Source organism: Heterodontus francisci, chromosome 7 (assembly GCF_036365525.1).
Source record: "Heterodontus francisci isolate sHetFra1 chromosome 7, sHetFra1.hap1, whole genome shotgun sequence".
Lineage (NCBI taxonomy): Eukaryota > Metazoa > Chordata > Chondrichthyes > Heterodontiformes > Heterodontidae > Heterodontus > Heterodontus francisci.
The window spans coordinates 129,728,320-129,743,900 of NC_090377.1; the positions used below are offsets into that span (position 1 = coordinate 129,728,320).

The 15,581-nt window shown below is 46.4% G+C and overlaps 1 protein-coding gene across 3 annotated transcripts in view; it reads left to right on the forward strand.

Moving 5' to 3' along the window:
• The window catches only part of LOC137372320 (receptor tyrosine-protein kinase erbB-4-like), a 1,059,900-nt gene that overhangs the window by 942,234 nt on the left and 102,085 nt on the right, over positions 1-15,581 (forward strand). For all 3 annotated transcript variants that reach the window (XM_068036154.1, XM_068036155.1, XM_068036157.1), the window contains exons 22-23: positions 8,482-8,557; positions 9,071-9,217. In XM_068036154.1, coding sequence (XP_067892255.1) covers positions 8,482-8,557; positions 9,071-9,217 — 223 coding nt within the window. The remainder of the gene's footprint in view (positions 1-8,481; positions 8,558-9,070; positions 9,218-15,581) is intronic.

Genomic DNA, 15,581 nt, shown 5'->3' on the forward strand with positions numbered 1-15,581 from the left:
TCAAATCCCACAGGGGAAATCCAATCTACAAAAGCTTAATAAAAACTTTACCTTCAATCACTGCAGAGAAACTGAGGGCCCTGCTATGTCTGACTAACACAGAAAAAATCCTTACTTCTTGGAATGATTCTTTGTAGTTTCATGTACTAAAATTCAATTTTAGTTTTACAGCGTACCTTCCATAAACCCACAGTGGACATATATTCTCCACTGTATCTGACCAGTCTTCTTCCTATTCCTCTTATTTGCAAGAACAGATGTCCTGTTGCTCTGTATAGGAGCTGACTTAATAAGATTATTCAGTAATTTGTTCAAAACAAAAGAGAACAAATGATGGACCAGTGCCTTTTTTCAGATCATGCTTTCTCCCTGTTCCCAGTTCTTCCACCCTCCCCTCCTGAAGATGCTGGCTTTTGCCTGGGGTTTAGGTCTAGAAGGTATTGATAACCTTTTGGCAGATTACCCTAGTGCTATTCTTCATATGTTAACCTGAGCGATGAGTCTCAGCAGGTATACAATCACAGTCTAGCCCAATTTCTTCCTCTATCCAATATCCACAAAAGCATCTAAGAATATAAGAAATAGAAGCAGGAGTAGATCATAGGCCCCTCAAGCCTGCTCCGCATATTCCTTGATTCCCTGAGAAACCAAAATCTGCCTTTAAAAAATTCTGCTTTTCCATTTTTACTGCCGAAGTGTATAACTTCACACTTCCCCATAATATCTGCCACCTTGTTGCCCTATCACTGAACCTGTCTATATCTTTTTACAGCCTCTTTGTGTCCTCCTCACAGCTTGCATTCCTACCTAACTTTGTATCATCAGCAAACCTAGATACATTACTCTCTGTCTACTAATTATAGATTGTAAATAGCTGAGGCCCGAGAACTGATCCTTGTGGCACATGGGATCGGGAGGATTGAGAACTGGTTAACGGACAGAAAACAGAGAGCAGGAATAAATGGGTGATTTTAAGGTTGGCATGCTGTGATTAGTGGGGTACCACAAGGATCAGTGCTTGGGCCCCAGCTATTCACAATCTATATCAATGATTTGGATGTGGGGACCAAATGTAATATTTCCAAGTTTGCAGATGACACAAAACTAGGTGGGAGTGAGAGTTGGGAAGACACTCCAAGGGGATTTGGACAGGCTAAGTGAGTGGGCAAAAACTTGGCAGATGGAATACAATGTGCAGAAATGTGAGGTTATTCACCTTGGTAGGAAAAACAGAAATACAGAGTATTTCATAAAGGCTGCGTTTGCTGACAATGCAACCACTAGGTGGCGGAGTACTGGCATCATCGGCAGACACGTCACTATACAACGTCTCAGGCAGCTGCCAGTGATAAAGATGGCGCCGCTCAATTTAACACAAAAAAATTGAACCCAAACCCCCCTCACCCCGCAATGGCCGCGATCGCTGCCTCCAATCAGCCCCAACAGTACCCTCTCGCGATCGCCACCTCAATTGCCACATTCAGTTTCCCGTTTCCTCCTACTGTTTCACACTGCTCACCACTCCAGACTGCTCACCACTCCATCCTGCCATTTTCTCCTGCACCCGACTGCTCACTGTTCCCTCCCACTGCTCGCTGCCTGCCTCGCTGCCTGGAGAAGTGGTGGGTCGGGTGGGGGGAAGGGGAAGCCTGCGGAGTGCTAGCAGCGAGGCGGGAAGTGAGCGGCAGGAGGGAGCGTTGACCAGTTGGGAGTGGTGAAGTGGAGCAGTGAGCAGACAGGCTCAGGAGAGAACGATGGGAGGGAGCAGGCAAGAGAAATGTCAATTGAAACACTGATTGTGGAAGGGCGTGAGGAAGAGAAGCCGCGATTGAGATCGCTTTCCAAACTTCGCGCTCGAGGCTGACATCCCTTTGCGTGATGACATATTCACGTGCATTCGCGCATTAATACTGGCAAGTTGGCAAAGCTCGGGTGCATTTTGTGCGGGCGCAAGGCCGAATGCATTCTGCACATGCGCGCAGTTCGGACGGCGATGATGATGTCGGAGCTTGGCTGCATGGTCAGGAGACACTCCGTTCCTTAAATGGCAAGAGGCTGGGAAGTGTTGAACTTTGAGTCACTGAAGCTATCATGCAGGTACAGCAAGCAATTAAGGCGACAAATGGTATGTTGGCCTTTATTACAAGAGGATTTGTAATTAAGAGAAAGATGTCTTACTGCAATTATATAGAGCTTTGGTGAGACCGCACCTGCAGTATTGTCTGCAGTTTTGGTCTCCTTACCTAAGGAAAGATATACTTGCCATAGAGGGAGTGCAACGAAGGTTCACCAAACTAATTCCTGGGATGGAAGGATTGTCCTATGAGGAAAGATTAAATAGACTGGGCCTTTATTCTCTGGAGTTTAGAAGAATGAGAGATGATTTCATTCAAACATACAACATTCTTACAGGGCTCGACAGGGTTGATGCAGGAAGGATGTTTCCCCCGGCTGGGGTGTCTAGAACCAGGGAACACAGTCTCAGAATAAGGGGTAGGCCATTTAAGATTGAGATGAGGAGGAATTTCTTCACTCAGAGGGAGGTGAATCTTTGGAATTCACTGCCCCAGAGAGCTCTGGAGGCTCAGTTATTGAGTATGTTCAAGACTGCGATCAGTAGATTTCGACAAATTAAAAACATCAAGGGATACGGGCATAGTGCAGGAAGATGGTGTTGAAGCAGAAGATCAGCCATGATCTCATTGAATGGCGAAGGACTGAATAGCTTACTCCTGTCCCTATTTCTAATGTTCTTATGTTCACTCCATTGGCTACAGCCTGCCAACTTGAAAATGTCCCGTTTATCCCTACTCTTTGCTTCCTATCCATTAACCAAACCTCTATCCATGCTAATGTATTATCCCCAACTCCATGAGCCCTTCTCTTGCATATTCACCTTTTGTGTGGCACCTTATTGAATGCCTTTTGGAAATCCAGGTAAACTACACCTCCTGGTTTTCCTTTCATAAAACCATGTTGACTCTGCCAGATCATACTATGATTTTTTATGTGCATTGTTAACACTTCCTTAATAAAAGATTCCAGCATTTTCCTGACGACTGATGTTAGACTAACTGTTCTGTAGTTCCTTGTTTTCTCTCTTCCTCCTTTCTTGAATAGCGGTGTTATATTTGTTAACTTGCAGTACGCTGGGACCATGCTAGAATCTAGGGAATTTTGGAAAATCATAACCAGTACATCCATATCTCTGCAGCAACTCTTTTAGAAACATAGGCTGTAGGGTCTTGGGGATTTGTGGGCTTTTGACCCTTAAGTTTCCCCAATACCTTTTTTCTGCTGATATTAATTACCTATGTGCTTCACTTTTATTAGCCCCTTGGTTGCCCTCTATTTCTGGTATGTAATTTGTGTCTTTGACTGTGAAGACAGATGCACAGTATTTGTTCAATGTCTCTGCTATTTCCTCATTCCCCATGATAATTTCTCCTGTCCCTGCCTCTTGCATGGACCATGACAGCTGGTCCTCCCCCACTCCATGTTCGTCTCCAGCTGCAAGATGTCCTTAACCCTGGCACCAGGCGGGCAACACAGCCTTTGGAGTTCTCAGTCATGGCTGCAGAGAACTGACTATACTGTCCCCCTATCACTACCGTATTCCTTTTCACTTCCCTCACTTGAATGGCATCCTGCACCATGGTGCCATGGTCAATTTGCCCATCCACCCTGCAGTCCTTGTTCTCATCCACACAGATAGCAAGAACCTCCATCACTACATCCTGGGTTCTTCTACCTGTCTGACTTGGAGTCACACCCTCCTGTGCCTGACCATTGACCAACTCTAAAGTTCTACTTAACCTAAGTGGGTGTGACTGCCTCCCGGAACAAAGTGTCAGGTAACTGCCCCCCCTTCCTGATGCCCTGCAATGTCTGCAGCTTGGACACCAGCTCAGCAACTCTGAGCCGAAGTTGATCAAGCCACACTTACCACAGATGATCATAATGAATGGCGGAGCAGGCTCGAAGGGCCGAATGGCCTACTCCTGCTCCTATTTTCTATTTTTTCTATGTGGTTATCTGGGATTGCAGTTCTTTCTACAAACTCCCCAAATGTTGCAGTCACGCACACAACCTGCCCTGCCATGTCTGTCTATCCTTATTTATTTATTTGATTAGTTAACTAGTTACTAATTTAGTAAAGTGATAGCAATATGTTCCGAGGTGTCTCTGGATACCCATCAGAAAGAAAAGACTTGCATTTATATATTGCCTTTCATGACCTCAGGATGCCCCAAACTGCTCTATGGCCAATGAAGTACTTCTTTGAAGTATAGTCACTTTTATAATGTAGGAAATGTAGTAGCCAATTTGCTCACAGCAAGCGTCGCACAAACAGCAACGTTATCAGACACCCTGACCGATTTCTTTCCTGCAACACCCACCTTCCCACTGGCCCAGGGTACTGAGGCCAATTGCAATGTGATACCACTGCCCTAGCTGAGATCAGTTACCCCAGAAAAGCCCAGGTCTTGAAGCTGCAAGGGTCTGGTCCACATAGCTTAATGCTATACTGGGGAGACGGACCCATTCCCCATTCCCCATTTATAATGGTCATTGGGCATAGCATTCTCCAGTAATCAGCCAGAGATCATTTCCCAATAAAGGCAAAGGAATGAAGTCACAATTGTTACTTCTCTTGTGCGGACATGACCAGACATCAGGAGCATGAAGCAGGCTGATAGTTTTACCATCTGTACTGACAGCTGGTGTCTCCGCAGAAACAGAATAATAAAGCCATAGAAAACTGAAGTGGTACATATATCATAAAGAGTGAGTCATTTCTTTCAGTGATTTCAAGGCTCTAATGCCATTTCAGACTGCACGTGATGGTTATAAACTGCTCAAGATTTACTCTTATAGATAATCCCAACTGCTCAGTGAAATTACAGTTTTATAATCGCTCTCCCAGCATCCGTTATTCTCTGCACAAAGGGACAATCATATTCAAGTCCACTGGGTTTTTGGAGAAAACATATTTGTTGGAATATGTGAATATATATATTTATGTCATCATTTTCAGTGGTCAGTCTTTATGGCAGTTTATATGGTCATTCTCGCTAGGTAGTCTAGCAGCTGCTTTCAGCAATGACGCAGAAACGTGTAGAGCTGGTGATTACCTATTTACCAGGAGCTTTATAATATCTTTCTATCAAAAAGGAGTTATAGTTCTATCAAGAAGGAGTTAGATATAGCTCTTGAGTCTAAAGGGATCAAAGGGTATGGGGCGAAAGCGGGAACAGGTTACTGAGTTGGGTGATCAGCCATGATTGTAATGAAGGGCGGAGCAGGCTCGAAGGGCCGAATGGCCTACTCCTGCTCCTATTTTCTGTGTTTCTACCTTGTTGCACAATTGATTGTATGGCTTTGGTGTCACTCTGGAAGAAATTACTGCTCTCAATTCTCATGGCCATCGTAATAGTCTGCCTTCTGCCAATCGAATGTGAGACTTCAGCAGATTTGAAACCCTCAGAGGTGTTGAACTAGCTTCTTCATAGAGGTATTTAAGGTGAAGCTAGATAAGTGCATGAGGGAGAAAGGCATAGAAGGGTGAGATTAAATTGGATGGGATGAGGCTCGTATGAAGGATAAACACCAGGATGAACCAAATGGACCAAATGGCCTATTACGGTGCTGTAAAATGCTATCAAAGTCAGTTTGAAAATGTGAGTTGTTATAACTGTTAAACTCCAAACCCATCTCCTCATAACCTGCCCCGCATCAAGTCCAGATAGTCTATATAATATATTGTGTTTTATCACATCAAAGAATTTCAAAATGCTATTGTTGATGCAGAATGGTGGAACAGGCTCGAGGTTTTGTGGCCTACTCCTGCGCCTATTTCTTATGTTCAGTTCTAGCCATATCCCACAGATATCAATAAATTTGTTTTGTATGCTGTTGGTTAAAAAGGGAGGGACGCTAGAAACAGGAGAGGCCATGGGGTAGTGGTAATGTCACTAGACTAGTAACCCAGAGATCCAGGCTATTGCTGTGGGGCCATGGGTTTGAATCCCACCACGGCAAATGGTGAAATTTGAATTCAATTAATCTGAGAATTAAAAAGCTAAGTCCAATGGTGACCATGAAACCATTGCCGATTGTTGGTAAAAACCCATCTGGTTTGCTATTGTCCTTTAGGGAAGGAAATCTGCTGTCCTTACCTGGTCTGGCCTACATGTGACTCCAGACCTACAGCAATGTGGTTAACTCTTAGAATGGCCTAGCAAGCGACTCAGTTCAAGGGCAATTAGAGATGGGCAATAAATGCTGGCCAAGCCAGTGATGTCCACATCCCACAAACAAATAAAAACAAAGGAGGCCATTCAGCCCTTTGAGCTTGTTCTGCCAGCCAATTAGATCAAGGCTGATTTATATCACAACTCCATTTATCTGCCATGGTTCCATATCCCTTAATATCCTCACCTAACAAAAGTCTATCACTCTCAGTTTTGAATAGTTGGATGGTTGACTAGGATACCAGGAGAACTTGCTGCTTTCCTTTTTTTCAAATTAACATTCATCCGAACCATTAGATGAGACTTCAGCTTGCTTCCCCATCCAAAGTAAGGCGCAGCACTCGCTCAGTATGGCACTGGATTGTCAGCCTGGATTGCTTGCTCTGCTGTGTGGCTTGAATCCCAACCTTCTGTCCGAGAGGCAAGAGAGGTACCGCCTGAGGCTAAGCTGCCACCGCGTTAAGCTACCTCAGCCACGCCACTACTGAAAGCCCCTATTCACATCTCTGTCACTGTCGGCCTGGTTAAGCCAGCATCCTCCTGGCTGGACTCCCACACTCCACTTCCCGTAAACGCTGCTCATTACCTGCCTCAGACTAAGTCCCTCGCACCCATCAAACGTATTCTCAATGCTCTTCACTGAATTTCTGTCTGCCAACATAATTTGGTGTTTGTTCTTTGGGTGTGGCCAACCCTGGCAAGGCTGTATGGAATGCCCACCCCTGGTTGCCCTGAGAGTCAATAATTTAGGGTGAGACTGGAGTCATATCTAGGCCATACAAGGTAGGAGTGGCAGGCTGCCTTGCCTGAAGTGAGCCGGCAGCTTTCACGGCCATCTAACTGCGGCAGCCAATTTATGCACGGCAAGCTCCCACAAACAGCAATGAGATGATGACCAGATCATCTAATTTTGAGGCTGATTTATCATTGATGTTAATTAAGAGATAAATATTGACAGGGACATCAGGGAGACCTTCCCTACCTCAAAATAGTGCCAGAAGACAGCACCTCCACCACTTCCTCATTACAAGCAGTGGGAGTGTCAACAAAGTCTCTGGAGTGGAACTTGAACTCACAACCTTATTGACTGAGCCACAGCTGGCAGCATGGGCATAAGCCACTGGTTTCACCTCAGTTTCAGAATTCATCACAAACTCTTCATTAGATGCTGACCTGTTAACCACTCCAGCATACTCATGATGCTTTATTGAACCTCCTGCCATCCCAGTTGATGAAGTGGCAACACTGTCACAGTTGCCGAATGTACTTGGTGCTTGACACCAGTGCAAACGGCACCATCAATTTCAAAGCCATTTCCCAAGGTACACCTGCCCTGAGTTCAAGAGTTAAAAGTTTGACTTCTGGATGCTGGAGGAACAGAGCTGCTCAAAACTTCCCAATTCATGGCACAACCCCAATTTGTGGCAGCAGAAAGCTGGCCCGAGGAGGTCCAGGAGTTGGACTGTGGGAATATTCCTAGAGTGGCAAAACAGGTAGAGACTTGTAATCTGGGCCATATTGTCAGATATTCTTCCAGCTCGCCAATGGGATCTAGGCACCTTGAACAGGACATTTCTAGGTATTCAGGAAATCGTGGGAGAATGGAAATGCATCTTCTGTTTATCCCCGGCTTCATTTACTAAACAAATCGTCAAAATAAAAAGCTGTCCCTTTCTTGCGTTGAAGTTCCTGTAATAGTGATTGGCCTAGAAAATATTCGCATGGGGATGTTGGGAGAGCCCCTTCCCCACCCTCCCACAATATGTTTATTCAGCTATTCACTGTGAACATGAGAACGACAGTCCTCCTAGGTGAGGGCAGGGAAAATCAGTCTGGGTTCCTGCTCCAGATCCTTATTGCAGTGACCCTCACCCACTGCCAGAAAGTGCTGCTGTAAGGCTGGATGTCCAATAAGGACAGGATTGGAAGTCAACTGTGATACCGCCATTGGCTGAATTGCCCACTGCCATTCACCATCACAGTGCAGCCATGAAAAATGGCCATTTGGACAACTGTAATAGAAGGCAACCTGTACTCATGTCATAAGGAACCAGTCAAGAGGGGAATGGAATTGAAGAAGTTAGGAGAAAAAAATAGACACGACAACTTTTTAGTCGAGGTGGGATGAATATTGTAATGAGATATAGCATCCAATAATTTTCCCTGCATTAATAGCAGAAGAACAATCGTGAGTATTCCACTAATATTCTTTAACATACCCTTGCAGATGCCGATTAAGTGGATGGCTTTGGAATGTATTCACTATCGGAAGTTCACCCATCAAAGTGACGTGTGGAGCTATGGTAGGTTCTCGACTGTGAACACTGCATGTTTGCGGCAGGAGTTTGTAGTGTGCCGAGTGGCGCAGTAGTTAGCACCGCAGCCTCACAGCTCCAGCGACCCGGGTTCAATTCTGGGTACTACCTGTGTGGAGTTTACAAGTTCTCCCTGTGTCTGTGTGGGTTTCCTCCGGGTGCTCCGGTTTCCTCCCACATACCAAAGACTTGCAGGTTGATAGGTAAATTGGCCATTAGCAATTGCCCCTAATATAGGTAGGTGGTAGGGAAATATATAGGGACAGGTGGGGATGTGGTAGGAATATGTAATTAGTGTAGGATTAGTATAAATGGGTGGTTGATGGTCGGCACAGACTCGGTGGGCCGAAGGACCTGTTTCAGTGATGTATCTCTAAAACTAAAACTGAGGCATAGCTGTCTTTCCAATTCCCAGATTTCACTTGTTGTTTCTGAATTTGTTCTGTGGTTCAGGCATGCATTGGATGATGAAAAGATTTTATTTTGGTTTCCTTCCTGTAGGTGTCACTATATGGGAGTTGATGACTTTTGGTGGGAAGCCGTACGACGGGATCCCAGCTCGTGAAATACCGGACATCTTGGAAAAAGGAGAGCGCCTTCCGCAACCCCCGATCTGTACCATTGATGTCTACATGGTGATGGTGAAATGTAAGCAGCCCTCATTACTCCGGCAGCATTCAAGTGTGATTCCTTAAACAATGTTCAGGCACACATCTGACTGGTGCTGAATAGAGTAGAATGATAAAGACCTCATTTGAAGAAAAAGTCTCCCAAAGATTGAAGGATCCTTTTGGTACGAGGGGTGAAATTAACGGATGGTCACGGGGGAGTTAGTCGTCAACATTTACTCTGCCAATTCTGAAGTCCAGATCTAATTTAAAATCTTGGTTCATAGCCTGTCGTGTGCACAGCACAACAAACACACCAAGGTAGCAGGGTTTTCTTCTGTCCTGTTTGCTGTCAGACCACAACCTCAAAAAATAGCCTTCACCTTCACTCTCTGTCCATTTTGTACACACATATCCCAAGTGAACCTGTCTGAATGGTTTGAAGTTATTTCTCTTTGCTCCTGCTCCCCATTTATTGTTCGCTGTTCAACCCCCAACCTATGAACTTCCCTTCCAAAACCGCTCTGCCTCCTGAAAAGGAAGATCACCTGCTGCTACGTGTGCGACCGTTCCCCCACCCCCCACTTGCACAAGTATCTGAGCTGTTCGACGATGTGAGGTCTTTCCACTGACATGCTTTTCCTGGGTTCATTGATAGAATTGTGTTCGCAGTGATGTCACTGATCGTGCCTCCTTTTTAATTATTAAAATTCTGAACAATCAAGAAGGAAAATGTAGCTTCAGATTCCCTATGCTGCATGGCACTCAAGCAGAGGGCAAAGTGAGGAGTGAGGTCTCTATGAGCTACCACAGCCAGGACAGGGATTGAACCTGCGTTGTCGGTATCTTTCTGCATTGTATTCGAGCCAAGTGAGCTAACCAACCCCCTGGAGGCTATTAACTGCAGGCAAATAAGATGCTGTGAGTGTTCAGCAAATAAATCCTTTATATAACAATCTCATCAATGGAGCCACAATGAACCACATTATTCTCAGAAGCCTCCACTCTGTATTCTGCTGAATTCTAATTTTATTGAAGTTTATCATAGTCTTTGCCATTTCATTTTAATATCCAGCCTTTACTTTTCCTGAAATGAAGAATCCATTTTAATACATTTTCATCAGCACGGCACAGTTCAACACTTCATATGCATGTCAGCTTTCAGGCAAAATATTATAATTTAAATTATATCTTTTATAATTGAAAGCTCCATTGTGCCCTGCAGTCTTTGCAAAATTATTTATTTTCGCCATCTCATCGAGGAGCTGCCTGCTTTACTAATGTTCTGTTTTTACCATGCTGATAGGGAGATATGCCAGTTTCTTTGCAACAAATGATGAATAAAAGATGGTAGCATCTGTAACCAAGGGCATTGGCCACAGCTTGTGGTCACAAACTGACCACGGCTCGTGTGTTCACACTGACTACAGCTCGTGTGTTCACACAGACCACTGCTCGTGTGTTCACACAGACCACTGCTCGTGTGTTCACACTGACCACAGCTCGTGTGTTCACACTGGCCACTGCTCGTGTGTTCACACTGACTACAGCTCGTGTGTTCACACTGACCACAGCTTGTGTGTTCACACTGACTACAGCTCATGTGTTCACACTGGCCACTGCTCGTGTGTTCACACTGACTACAGCTCGTGTGTTCACATTGGCCACTGCTCGTGTGTTCACACTGGCCACAGCTCGTGTGTTCACACTGGCCACAGCTCGTGTGTTCACACTGACCACTGCTAGTGTGTTCACACTGGCCACTGCTCGTGTGTTCACACTGACCACAGCTCGTGTGTTCACACTGGCCACTGCTCGTGTGTTCACACTGGCCACAGCTCGTGTGTTCACACTGACCACACCTCATTTGTTCACCCTGGCCACAGCTCGTGTGTTCACACTGGCCACTGCTCGTGTGTTCACACTGGCCACAGCTCGTGTGTTCACACTGACCGCACCTCATTTGTTCACCCTGGCCACAGCTCGTGTGTTCACACTGACCACTGCTCGTGTGTTCACCCTGGCCACAGCTCATGTATTCACACTGACCACTGCTCGTGTGTTCACACTGACCACTGCTCGTGTGTTCACACTGGCCACAGCTCGTGTGTTCACACTGACCACACCTCATTTGTTCACCCTGGCCACAGCTCGTGTTCACACTGACCACTGCTCGTGTGTTCACCCTGGCCACAGCTCATGTATTCACACTGACCACTGTTCGTGTGTTCACACTGACCACAGCTCATTTGTTCACACTGGCCACAGCTCATTTGTTCACACTGGCCACTGCTTGTGTGTTCACACTGGCCACAGCTCATTTGTTCACACTGGCCACAGCTCATTTGTTCACACTGGTCACAGCTCATGTGTTCACACTGACCATAGCTCATTTGTTCACACTGACCACTGCTTGTGTATTCGTACTGGCCACTGCTTGTGTGTTCACACTGGCCACTGCTCGTGTGTTCACACTGACTACAGCTCGTGTGTTCACATTGGCCACTGCTCGTGTGTTCACACTGGCCACAGCTCGTGTGTTCACACCGGCCACAGCTCGTGTGTTCACACTGACCACTGCTAGTGTGTTCACACTGGCCACTGCTCGTGTGTTCACACTGACCACAGCTCGTGTGTTCACACTGGCCACTGCTCGTGTGTTCACACTGGCCACAGCTCGTGTGTTCACACTGACCACACCTCATTTGTTCACCCTGGCCACAGCTCGTGTGTTCACACTGACCACTGCTCGTGTGTTCACATTGGCCACTGCTCGTGTGTTCACACTGGCCACTGCTCGTGTGTTCACACTGGCCACAGCTCGTGTGTTCACACTGGCCACAGCTCGTGTGTTCACACTGACCACTGCTAGTGTGTTCACACTGGCCACTGCTCGTGTGTTCACACTGACTACAGCTCGTGTGTTCACACTGACCACTGCTCGTGTGTTCACACTGGCCACAGCTCGTGTGTTCACCCTGGCCACAGCTCGTGTGTTCACACTGACCACTGCTCGTGTGTTCACCCTGGCCACAGCTCATGTATTCACACTGACCACTGCTCGTGTGTTCACACTGACCACACCTCATTTGTTCACCCTGGCCACAGCTCGTGTTCACACTGACCACTGCTCGTGTGTTCACCCTGGCCACAGCTCATGTATTCACACTGACCACTGTTCGTGTGTTCACACTGACCACAGCTCATTTGTTCACACTGGCCACAGCTCATTTGTTCACACTGGCCACTGCTTGTGTGTTCACACTGGCCACAGCTCATTTGTTCACAGTGGCCACAGCTCATTTGTTCACACTGGTCACAGCTCATGTGTTCACACTGACCATAGCTCATTTGTTCACACTGACCACTGCTTGTGTATTCGTACTGGCCACTGCTTGTGTGTTCACACTGGCCACAGCTCATGTGTTCACACTGACCACTGTTTGTGTGTTCACACTGGCCACAGCTCATTTGTTCACACTGGCCACAGCTCATTTGTTCACACTGGCCACTGCTTGTGTGTTCACACTGGCCACTGCCTGTGTGTTCACACTGGCCACAGCTCATGTGTTCACACTGACCACTGTTTGTGTGTTCACACTGGCCACAGCTCATTTGTTCACACTGGCCACAGCTCATGTGTTCACACTGACCACAGCTCATGTGTTCACACTGACCACAGCTCATTTGTTCACACTGACCACAGCTCATTTGTTCACACTGGCCACAGCTCATTTGTTCACACTGGTCACAGCCCGTGTGTTCACACTGACCACTGTTTGTGTGTTCACACTGGCCACAGCTCATTTGTTCACACTGGCCACAGCTCATGTGTTCACACTGACCACAGCTCATGTGTTCACACTGACCACAGCTCATTTGTTCACACTGGTCACAGCCCGTGTGTTCACACTGACCATAGCTCATTTGTTCACACTGACCACTGCTTGTGTATTCGTACTGGCCACTGCTTGTGTGTTCACACTGGCCACAGCTCATGTGTTCACACTGACCACAGCTCATTTGTTCACACTGACCACAGCTCATTTGTTCACACTGGTCACAGCCCGTGTGTTCACACTGACCATAGCTCGTGTGTTCACACTGGCCACAGCTTGTGGTTACACAGGCTTCCTATAATATGGGGCACAACGCTGCGCATAATATCTTGAAAAGTGCCCCGTCTGTTGTGTTGACAAGGAGCAATGTTGTGGAAGTGGTTCAGACAGTTTTAATATTTGCCAGATTTTATTTTGGGCCAGAAGGAGTCGGTGTCACTAGTTACCACTAGGAAGCCTTGGGTCTGACCTCCCCCAAACCTCCCTCCACAATGCTTCCCTCCCCATCCCCCAAGCTTCCGTACCCATCTCCCAGGCTTTCCTCTCCCTTTCCCGGGTTTTAGAGCATAGGAAATAGGAGCAGGAGTAGACTATTTGGTCCTTTGGCCTGCCCCACTAACATCATGCATGGTCTTCTACCTGAACTCAGCCTTCTTATACTATCCCCAGATTGCTTGATTCTCTTGGTATCCAATGTCTTGAATATATTCAATGAGCATCCACAGCCCTTTAGGATAGAAAATTCCAAAGATTTTCAATCCTTTGAGTGAAGAAATTCCTCCCCATCTCAGATCTAAATAGCTGACCCCTTATTCTGAGACTGTGACCCCCTCATTGTAGACTTCCCAGTCAGCAGAAATGTCCCGCCATCATCTATCCTGTCAAGGCGCTGAAGAATTTTATATGGTTCAATGAGATCACCTCTCATTCTTCCAAACTCTAGGGAATTTAGACCTAGTCTACTCAGTCTCTCCTCAATTCCCTTATCCCAGGAATCAATCTAGTGAACATTCGTTGCACTCCCTCTAAGGCAGGTACATCCTCCTTTAGGTAAGGAGACCAGAACTGTATATAGTACTCCATGGTGTGGTGTCACTATGGCCCTATGTAATTGGAGTAAGGCCTCCTTACTGTTATGCATCAATCCCTTTGCAATAAAGGCTAACATAGCAGGATGGATTTTAACGGTGGCCCACCTGTGCGGGCACGCCATAAAGCTGCCGCAACCTTCTGTGCGGCGGCTCATTTGCATCCCTGAGGCAGGGTGCCCCCCCACCCCTCCCCCACTCACGTGCAAGGGGCGGCCTGTCCGTCGCCAGCAATGGCGTCAGCTGCCTGTGTGCAGGAAGCTGACACCATTTTTAAAGGGCTGTCAGCCCGACCGGCTAATTTAAATATTTTAAGATAAATTATATTAAGATACATAAATACATCTCTTTTGCCCCTCTCCCACCCCCCCCAAAACAGTTTAATTAATTATTTGCCCTGTTCCCCCCCCCCCCACAAAAAACACTTAACTTTACTATTTGACCTTTCCCCCTACAAACTGCACAAACTTTCAACTACAACCCTTCCCACCATCCCCTACACCCATGACGTTAATTTGACCTCATTCCCCACCCACCCCCCCCCGCACTAATAAACTTACCTCTCCCCCCTCCCACCAGTGTTGCGCCTCGCTTCCCCCAACGTGTTCCAAAGGTGCAAGAGTGCCGGCCCCCGGGCCGAAGATCAGAGTGGGACATCAGGCCGCGAGGTGAGCTTAATTATGTCAATCATTTTAATTTATTTAAATATACAAATTGGGGTCCTGTCGCCAAGGGGCCTTGCCACTACCAGTAATATTGGGCTGGGCCCTCCCGGCGCCAGGGTGCATGGCAGCCCTCTCCCGGAGTCATTTTCCGGTCCCCCCACCACCGCCACGAAACCTGATGTCAGCAGGTCGGTAAAATCCAGCCCACCATTTGGTTCCTAATTGCTTGCTGTACCTATGTGTTAACTTACTGTAGTGTGTATACAAGGACACCCAGATCCCTCTGAATAGCAACATCTCCCAGACTCTTAACATTTTAAAAAAATCTTGCTTTTCTATTTTTTCCACCAAAGTCAATATCTTCACAATTTTCCATATTATATTCAATCCGCCATGTTCCTACTCTCTCACTTAACCTGTCCATATACCTTTGCATCCTCCTCACAGCTTACTTTATCACCCAACTTTGCATCACCAGCAAACTTGGATACATTACACTTAACCCCCGTATCTAAGTCATTGATATCGATTGTAAATAGCTGAGGCCCAGGGAGTGATCCTTGTTTAGTTGGAGCCTGTTAACCCAAAAATGACCCGTTTATTCCTACTGTCTGTTTTCGGTCTGCTAACCAACCCTCATCAATGCTAATATAGTTCCAACCAATCCCATGAGCTCTAATTTTGTATAATAACCTTTTGTGTGGCATGTTATCAAATGTTCGTTGAATCAAAAAAATCCAAATAAATCAAACGAATCCAAATACGCAACATCCATTTGTTTCTCTTTATCTACTTGACTGGTTGTAACCTCA